We start from the raw sequence: 10,479 nt of genomic DNA, 5'->3' as shown, positions 1-10,479 counted from the left end.
ATTAAAATATTTCCACATGTAGGTAAAACTAGCAACCTCTGCATCACTGATAACTACATACTCATAGTACAGGTCACTGTACTACAGAGTAACATACAGAGTTTGAAATTTTCAGAAAACTTGGTAAGCAATACGTGAATCTAACCTCAGTATCATAATTTCCAAGGAAATGGTTTTTTGTATTTTGTTTTTCTGTAGTGACATAGGCTGTTCAGGTCACCTGTCAGTAGCATTTTAAACTCTTTTTTAAAATACTAAGTGAAACATAATATCTCAAACTATATATGCCAAAACTGAAATTCTCTTGTTTCTTTAAAATCCTTCTTGGGAGTATCTAGGAATCTTTAATTTTTTAATTCTTGATAGAGTAGAAGGGCAAGGAAAAAAGAAATGTTAGCTAAAGTATGGAAATTTTCCACAGAATATTAAGATTACTGTAACTTGGCAAACACTGCTTAAAAAGGTATAACTAGGGGGTGCCTGGGTGGTACAGTCTGTTAAACTTCCAACTCTTGGTTTCAGCTCAGGTCATGATCTCAAGGTTGTGAGATGGAGCCCCTGATTTGGCTCCATGCTGATTGCAGTCTGCTTAAGACTCTTTCTCTTTCTTGTTCTGCCCCTCCTCTCTCTCTCTCTCTCTCTCAAATAAATAAACAAAATATTTTTTTTTAGTGTAACTATATTTAGGATTAGCTATTGTTCATGTTTCTGTGTAAAATACAAAATACCTGAAAGATATCTGTTCTGATCATTTGAAATTAACCAGAAAAATAGTTTGATTTCTAAATGTTTTAAATGCGGTTGAATCAATAGTAATTAGATGACATTCCAACCCTACTTTTCTGACTTGGTCTTCAAGAAAATTAATAGTAGAAAGATTCAAGTAATGACATAACCAACCTAAGGGAGGAGATCCTGTAAGATCCCATTCTGTGGGTAGGAACATGTAAAGGTAGTCCTGCAAAGAAGATGCTAGTTAGTTAGCTAGTTTGCTAGTTAGATGATGCTTGGGGATAATTGAACATTGACACTTCAGCCTCTCAGAACAAACGAATCTACCATAAATGAGGGCCCACCAACAACCTAGACGTGATCCAAGGAGAGTCTTATCATTGTGTTTGTTGCTAGCAAAATGCATTCAGAGGAGAGATACACAGAGCTTACCCAGATTCACGCCCTAAGGACCAGAGATAAAATAAGAGAATAGGGAATTGATTACACTTCTTTCATTCCCTCTACTTCCTGGTGTACCCAAAATAAATATCTTTCATTTATATTGTCGAGTGTTGAATTAGTCATTCCATGGACCAGGGAGAATTCACAAAGGCTAGTCCTTAATTTCTCAAACAAATCCAGTTTGAGCAACTATAGTTCTGCAACTATAGCCCTAAATCCTTTGCAGGTCATCTATTCATAGAAACCAGAAATCTGTGTCAGCCTGATTTTACTTTTACTCCCTACTAAGCCCAGTTAATTTTATGATCTTAATAGCTTTCAAATCTATCCCCTCATCATCAAATTTAGACCCTCATCATCTGTGAGGGAACTAAGAGAATTGTCTCCTTATATTGTTAATTCTACGTACAATCTTATCCTCTTGTAGCAATTCTTTCCATTAAGTATGTAGAGGTTCTTCTTTAGTGAAAATCCAGTCATTATTTTAAGGATAAATGCATCAATGTTTTCATGCTTTATTCCTGGCACTTATCCCTTTTCTGACTCTTGCAGACATTATTTTAGGTATAATTCCTTCTGGAAAAAATGTCCCTCATCATTTAAACTTGGGTTTGATGCCCTTTTTTTCTTGTCATCCTGTGTCTCTCTAATTACAGCATTTTTTAATCCTTTATTATGACTGCATTCTGGGCTGTAATTTTTTGGAAGGAAAAAAAAATTTTAATGTTTCCCTGTAAAAATCCTGTTAGTAAATGCAAAACCTGACAAATAGTAAACACTTAATAAATATTTGCTGAATTGGAAAAAGCACAATCACAGAAAGTTTTAGAAATATATAAAAATAAAGATTAAAATGCCAATAATGTGTTAATATTTATCCTGATTTTCTTCCAGTATTTTAATATTTAGCTATTCGTTATTTATTATTACACATAGTTATAATCATATCATTTTTGTAATACTGAGGTCTAATTTTTAATTACTACCTTTAGAAGCTAAGGCCTTTTGTAAATTTTGTAAACTCACCACAACAATGAATCTAAGAGCTTCACAAAATTACATCAAAGGCATATAATATTTTTACATCAAGTAATCCCTTATTATGGGGGTACTTTTATCTCTTTCTTTTTCTACTTTATTTTTTCTATTATATACAATATGACAAAAATTATCTAAGTACATGAAAATATTTCTCCATTTAGATGTATCTTCAGTATATGGGATTATGAATTTAAATGTTTATACATTTTTAGGCTTTCTGATGCATATTTTTCAATCCAAATTGTTATCAGCCTATACAAAGTATTACCATTAGTTAATAAAAAAATGTTTAATTTGAAAAGTAGAACATGGCATTTTCCATCATGAAATATCTGTTCATATTCATAACTTGTTTATTTGAGGAACTTTAGTGGTTTCCTTATGTACTTTCACCAATTCTTCTTGTATTGGAGCAATAAGCACATTCCCTGTTTTCTGTTTGAATCAATCAACTTCAGTTGTTATTTGGTTTTTAACTTTAGAAGTTAAAGTAGAAGTTATTAATTTATATTTTAAAATTTGTACCAAATGAAATATTAATCAACAACTATACTCTTCTCCGTCCAGACAAAAAAATCTTTAATATCTCTTTACTTACAAACTTTTATCCCATAATTTCTGCTGTTGCAATAAGTGGTATTAGTACCAGGAATTTAGTACCAGGTAAAGACTATTTTAATTTTCTGTACAAGTTCATCAAGCCGCACAGGCCTTTTAACAACACCTCTCTAAACCAAACTTTTGTTTTTCTCATCTCAGATATAAGACCAAAAATAATATTTAAAATTAGCCAGGAAACTAAAACAGACATAGGAACAGAATCAGTAGAAAAAAGCAAATACCTGAAAGGAAAAAGTAACTATGAAATGTTATGAACAACCTAGAGAAGTCTTATGTAAACTAATTTGTAGGTTATATTCTTAGAAAGAAATACATTATATTTTAGAGAACTCTGTAAGTTCACTGCGAGTCCAGTCAAAATCCCAACAATGTATTTTATGAGATTTGAGAAGTTGATTCTGAAAATCCCCTAGAAGAGTAAAAGATGCAGAAAAGCTAAGAAATTGAAAAAGAAGAACAAGACGCCACAAACTGGCAGACTGATCTGACAGTGACTATTTAAAAAATAGAGTTGAACATAATTATGAGGAACATATACACAAGTTCATCACAATTAGCTCTACTACCAATGTCTTCACACATTCATAGTCGTTCCTGGTCCCTGTTAACATTGGACTTTGCTACCTCTGCATAAAAGTACATTACTTAAAACAGTTTGTTGGTCATCCATTCCATTTAAATTCCCTACCTCACAAAATATGAAATTAAAATATGAATTTGATTAAAGATATAAGTGTACAAAAACATGTATACAAACAAAAAAACTAATAAAAACAAAAAATGGGGAAATGTTTTTTAAAAATTGAATATGAAAGTCTTTTTTTTTTTAAAGACTTTATTTATTCATGAGAGACATAGAGAGAGAGGCAGAGGCATAGACAGAGAGAGAAGTAGGCTCCTTGCAGGAAGCCATATGTGGGACTTGATCCCCAGACCCGGGATCATAATCTGAGCCGAAGGCAGAAGCTCAACCACTTGAGCCACCCAGGTGCCCCAATGAAAGTCTTTCTAAGACTTCAGTTCAAAATCCCAGAACTGGGGAGATGAGTGGGGGATGAGTGAAATAGATTAAAGGGACTAAAAGTACACTTATGATTTGAACACTGAATAAGGTACAGAAATAATGAATCATTATATTGTATGCCTGAAACTAATATAACATTGTATGTTAATTATACTTAATTAAAAAGCAGAGAAAAAAAGAATAAAATCTCAGAGCTGTAAAAGAAGCAAAAAATTTAGCACATATAATAGTAAAATAATTCTATGAAAAATAATACCATATGTAAAACTTTTAAAAAGAAATAATTTATTGGAAAATATTGCAAAATTTGTAAACACACAAAGAGATAATATTCATAATTCATAAAGAGATCTAATGAGTTAACAAGAAAAATTCAAATAGTCCTATAAAAAAAGGGATAAAGTTCATGACAAGACAAATGACTAAATTTTTTGTTTTGTTTTGGTTTTTGTTTTGTTTTGTTGTCTTTTTTGTAAATATTTTTTTACTGGTGTTCAACTTGCCAACATATAGAATAGCACCCAGTGCTCATCCCATCAAGTGCCCCCCTCAGTGCCCATCACCCAGTCACCCACTCACCCCACCCCCCACCCACCTCCCCTTCCCCCACCCCTAGTTCGTTTCCCAGAGTTAGGAGTCTCTCATGTTCTGTCTCCCTTTCTGATATTTCCCACTCATATTTTCTCCTTTCCCCTTTATTCCCTGTCACTATTTTTTATATTCCCCAAATGAATGAGACCATATAATGTTTGTCCTTCTCCGATTGACTTATTTCACTCAGCATAATAACCTCCAGTTCCATCCACATTGAAGCAAATGGTGGGTATTTGTCATTTCTAATGGCTGAGTAATATTCACAAATGACTAAATTAAGAAAAAATAGTACGGTACATCAGGTTCTTTCAAGGTGTAAAGGATGCTGTGTTTCCAAAAACAAACAGCCTATTTACCATAAGGAAATTCTGCATAGACATTTCTCCACTACTTTGTCCAACCTAATTACCAGATTCAGTGTTTCTTAACCATGATGCTCTAGTTTTTGGGCAACTGGTGACTTTCACTTGAACTGAGAAAATTGACTTTAGTTCCCTAAAGTCAATATGCCTCTACCTACTAAGGCATATTCTAGATTCAGATCATAAAATCAAATATCTACAAGTGTTGGATGGGAGCACAAAGGTGTAGTGTATTTGCGAACAGTAGACCACTGAAGGTTGTAAATGAAAAATTAGAGATACAATAGTTAAAATTATAAAACAGTATGTAGGTCAAGACAGAAAACAAAACCAAAAAAAGAAACAAACAAACAATGACAATAAAAACCACATACATGGGCTAAATCTTGCCCTACTGACTTCACCTGCACATATAGATATTAAAAATTAATATCGAAGAAAATCAAAACAACAAAAGAGAAACACTAAATTGAACAAACAAAAGAACTAATATTTAAGAAAATGGAGGTAATGCAGAGGACATAAAATACTAAGTCAATGAAGTACAATTGGTGGATCCAGAGGAATTTGATAGGCTTTCATAAGTATACATCAATAATATCCTATGGTAAAATGGCAAACAGAATGCTTGGGAATTAAAATCACATCTGTTTCTTTAACCATCAGTTTAGTTGTGCTGGATTAGAGAATAGAATCTTCAGAATATCAAATTAATGAACTGGAATTTCCAGCCTAATAATCTATGTAAAATGTTTCAGAAGAAATAAGAAATAAAAATTCAGACAGAATAATGAAGAGATCCATAAATAATAATATAAATATAAATGTCAGCATATTGTTATTTAAAAATAGAAAAGATAAAGAAGAAATAATTTAATAATGGGAAAAAATGTTCTGCCAAATAAAACTCTGGATTGAAAGGGTATTCCAAGCGCTAAACTGAGGACATGCTTGAGGTTTTAATAGAATGGTTTAATACTACTCATCATTATAGTAATAACAAAAATTTTAAAAGCAAACTCCTAAACACCTAGATATATCTTGGAGAAATTTATAAATTGCAACAATAAAGATCAGTGCTTCAAACTTCCAGAAAGAAGTGGGTCTGCCCACTAAAATATTGCTTAATCCACATAACTCAGGCAAAATGTCAATTCTTGTGATCAAATCCTAACTTAGAATGCTACAGAAGAGAGCCATAGTCTCCTACCCAGTTTCCACCTACTGTATCAGACATCATTTTCTATTCTGGAGTAAATTAACCCAGCACGTGCAATTGTTGATCTGTCAATGCTTTTTTTTTTTTTTTTTGATATAACACTGTAATAAATTATAACTGTGACTATAATAGCTTATCTGAGTTCCCTGAGTATATCTTTGAGTCATCAAACATGAGAGTGACCTTGGGGACCCTTGACATAGATGCCTACGGAAGAATGAGTTTGCACTAAAATATCTGGTATGATTGACAGCTTCCTTAGCCAAAAGAGAACTATAGAGAACACTAGCTACCCAACTCTTTTGCAATCATAAGGAAACCAAAAGCAGCATGAATACTGGGGAGAAGAGCAAGAATCAGCAATGAAACAATGTTTCCTATGTCAGGTTTTCAAGCTTGAATAGGATCCGAGAAAAGTGAGTGAGAGGAGTTTGCTATATTAAATGACAGATTTAAGCTTTGATTTTAGTCTGGATTGGACTTAATGTAATGAGTGACTATAGCAGCTGTAGGCTCTGCCTAAGGTTTTATCCAGGAAAAAGAAAACAACAAAATAGGGTTGTAGGAGCTAAGGTGGGAAGGAATAAATTTGCTTTCTGCTTTCATGCTACTAAGTCTAGTTTTTTGAAAATAAGTTGCATTTATATCTCACCTGGTCAAAGCCTTTTTTCATATTCTACCATCTTAAAATGTAGGCGTCCTGTATCTAAATTCAATTGCCCAAGGAAGGAATCAAAAGCAAGTGATCACTCAGTCCGCTAAGTGAGATAAGTCAGACAGAGAAAGACAAATACTGTATATCACTTATATGTGGAATCTGAAGGAACTGAACTTGTAAAATGAGAGTAGAATGGTGGTTACCAGAAGCTAGGGTTGAAGATACTGGGGAGATGTTGTTTAAGAGTATAAACTGGTAAGTAGTTGATAAATAACTTCTAGAGGTCTAATACACAACATAGTGATTATAGTCATCATCATAATTGATAAACTTCAAAGTTGCTAAGAGATCAGATCTTAATTGTTCTCAAAACAAAAAAGAAATGATAATTATGCGACATGGTACAGGTATTAGCTAATGCTATGTACTAATCATATTGCAATATATGTGTATCCAATCAACACATTGTGTACCTCAAATTTACACAATGTTATATGTCAGTTACATCTCAATAAAAAAAATTCATTTCCACTCTATTTTTCTATGATATATTCTATAGGCCTTTAAAACAACATTTAAAAAAAAAATACATTTTTTCCCATACACCAGTGGAAATTCAACAGTAAGCTTAGGGATACGTGAGTGGGTCAGTGGTTGAGCGTCTGCCTTTGACTCAAGGCATGATCCCGGAGTTCCAGGATCCAGCCCGAAGTCCCACATCCAGGATCCAGCCCGAAGTCCCACTTCGGGCTTCCCGTGAGAAGCCTGCTTCTCCCTCTGCCTGTGTCTCTGCCTCTCTCTCTCTGTCTTTCATGAATAAAGAAAATCATAAAAAAAAAAAAAACAGTAAACTTAAGTCCTCTTGCTTAAAATCTAAAACACCTATGAGAGAGGAAGGTGAAATAAAGTTTTATTTAGTGGAGGTGAGGGGGAAAGCAAGTGACCTCTGTCAAAACACAAGATTCTTGATGACCCAGTATTAATGAGTAATACTTAGTACCAAAACAGGCACTATTCCTGAGGAATAAGAAAAATGTAAAACTATTCTGTATTGTAAGTATTTTCTGTATTTTTTACCTAGAAAATAACCTCTACTGTTCCCAACACTTAGTGCCTTTTTCTTTTTCTTTTTTTTTTTTTTTTTTTGAGAGAGGGACCAAATTATTTTATTTGAAGGAATGGTGTGGTGAACCAGCTGCAGAGCCTGAGAACTGAGTCTCGTAGTCCTGGCCACACTGGGGATATGGGAGGTCATGAGTGGGCACACTGACTCTTGACCACCTTGTTCTACAGCTCCTCTGCTCCCCCCTCCTTGAGTCAATAGCCTATTCTTTTGCATTTTGAAGTAAACATGTTTTTTTCTGCTTCCCAAAGTTAATCATTCCTATAGCCAACCTGTTAGTCTTTTAATAAAAACTGGAGAGGACAGAGCCTTGGGGTCCAAGTCCAAGTCTGGTTTGTATCCAAGTCTGAGTCTCGGTCCCCTGTCCCCCAGATTCAAATTCAATGAGACTCTGAGTCTTTCTTCATATCGCCACCTCTGACTATCCTGGATCCATGGCAGAATGGTACAAATGAAAGAAGTAAAAAACATACAGAATGCTTCACGAATTTGCAGGTCAACCTTGCACAGGGGCCACACTAATGTCTCTATCATCCCAATTTTTTGTATATGGGCTGCTAAAGTGAGCACACCTTGTATTTTCTAAGTCATGTGTTTTTCTCTCTTATTCATTTACTTATTTAAGACTGGCTTTGGCATATGTTTAAGAAATAGTAATGTTCTCACGGGCTCTGCAAATGAACTTTTAGGCACACATTATAGATAGTAGCCAAAAATTTGTCATACCAGTTTATTGTCATACCAGCTCATTCTTTCCCAAATACAGTTTTAAATCATGGCTAGCGATCAGCCATAGGTAATAAGGTGTTAGAATTTTTGAATATTCATTTCATGAATTCTGGGGGTTTTCTGTCTCTGAGACTTGCTACACTTAATTTTTTACATTGTAATCTAGCTACATGTAAATTTCCGACTTCCCAAGTCTATGTTCATGTCTCATCAAATTCCCATTATCTTGGTGATACATTCTAATTTTACTATTAATTACATCATCATTATTCTGATGGAAAATACAGCAAAATCTTTTAACTTATTCTAAGCAGATATTTTCAAAAAAGTTCAATACCTATCACAGAACAGAGTAAAAGAAGTTGAGAGAAATGAAAGAAGTATACACGGAGTTCTAGTCACGATCTTCATTCTTGAGAAAAATCACAATAATTTCAGGTATGCTTTATGTATGCGGGTTTCCTTAGATTCATGCACCACTTCAGCTTCCTTAGGACATAGAGAGAAGCCTGTTTCAATTTGCAGTTCCATAAAATCAGAAGAAATGGATGGCCAGAAGGATAGGAAAATACTAATATATTAGCAAAAATTTTTGCCACCAGACTATCCAGAACAACATAGGCAAAATATATTATAATATTGCTCAAATAGTATATAAAGAAGAAGAGCAGGAATGAAATCATAAACTTCATGGCTCTTACATGGGCCTCTGTGATAAGATCCCCAGAATCAATGCCCTTCATCCGCCTGGTATGGTTCCATAAGGAATGGATCAAAAGGACAAAGGAAGCCAGAGACACTGCAAAGGGGATGACGAATAGCATGTTCAGGAATATATGAGAAGTTAATAAATCATATTTTCTCGCTGTGAAATTTAATGTCACATTGCTATCAGTGTTTACCTTGGTTTTGATCATGTTCTTAAATACTATATCCTTCAAAAGCAGGGACAAGCAGAAATAGAAGACTGCTCCCAGGACAATAATGAGAAGCAGTCTGTGAATTCTCCGTTTTAGCCAGAAGAAAATGGGATTGGAAGAGTTGGCTATCTTGAGGAAGTAGAAGACACTGAGGCACATAGTACAGATTGTGCAGAAATAATTGCATCCTGTCCAGAGGACTTCAAAGGTTATCAGTTGATTATCATAGTACCATATTTCCTTACAAATTATATCTAGACCTATGTCTAACATTATTATGCACAGCAGAAATATCCTGGAAATGGCTAAGCAGGTAAGAATGAAGTCAATCAGGAAGAACTTCCAGCTCCTGATCCAATCGATACAGTTAACCAATATAATGAATCCATTTCCCAAAATCCCCATTATGAATTCTCCGGCAAAAATCATCATAAATACATTCTTCATTGTGCCTGCCATGACTGCTGGTAGGCAATCTCTGTCTTCAGTACTCCACTGATTTGGAAATGAAGTGTTACAGATTTGTGAATACAAAGCTTTAATGTTCAATAAGTTTCTTTTTCCTGTACTTTGACATCTGCTGGCAAAGGAAAGAATGCCTCCAGTATACTTCCAAAGTCTTAGTTATCTTTGGAAAAACCTCTCAGGATCCAGACTAGTGATTTTCAAGGAAGATAGCATATTACCCGCTGCTGACACAGCTTATAATTTGTATGTAAAGCTATTCATTAGGATTTGAATCCTGGTTTGTTAAAACACAAACTAGAGATCAATTTTTACAGATTTTTTTACAATGTTTTTCTTTTCCTTTAATATTTAGACATTTTTGACTCATTCACCTTAGTTATAAGCTAGAAACATTAAATGCCAATCTAGAAAATATGAATTCGGTCTGGCTGCTCTGAGAAGCAAGCAAATCAGCAGGGGGAAAGCCTGAATAGAAAATCAAGCAGGGAGCAGGAGAGGGCTATGAGAGATGTTCTACTACAGGCAGGTTTGAGTCCTGCGGAGG

At 34.3% G+C, this 10,479-nt stretch overlaps 1 protein-coding gene and 1 non-coding gene across 2 annotated transcripts; both read right to left on the bottom strand.

The window, feature by feature from the left end:
• Positions 1 to 8,283: 8,283 nt before the first annotated feature.
• LOC144297785 (U6 spliceosomal RNA) lies at positions 8,284 to 8,388 on the bottom strand. Its single transcript, XR_013364648.1, has one exon. It is a non-coding gene; the product is annotated as a U6 spliceosomal RNA (small nuclear RNA).
• Positions 8,389 to 8,981: 593 nt separating this feature from the next.
• LOC144297665 (taste receptor type 2 member 8-like) lies at positions 8,982 to 9,926 on the bottom strand. Its single transcript, XM_077871869.1, has one exon. The coding sequence runs from the start codon at positions 9,924 to 9,926 to the stop codon at positions 8,982 to 8,984; it is 945 nt and encodes a 314-aa protein (XP_077727995.1).
• Between the last annotated feature and the right edge of the window lie 553 nt (positions 9,927 to 10,479).

The sequence above is a fragment of the Canis aureus genome, chromosome 25, assembly GCF_053574225.1.
Source record: "Canis aureus isolate CA01 chromosome 25, VMU_Caureus_v.1.0, whole genome shotgun sequence".
Classification (NCBI taxonomy): domain Eukaryota; kingdom Metazoa; phylum Chordata; class Mammalia; order Carnivora; family Canidae; genus Canis; species Canis aureus.
This window is presented reverse-complemented; position numbering and strand designations above follow the sequence as displayed.

Excerpts from the sequence above, each read along its gene's own strand:
- LOC144297665 (XM_077871869.1), bottom strand. The coding sequence starts at position 9,926 with ATGGCAGGCACAATGAAGAATGTATTTATGATGATTTTTGCCGGAGAA.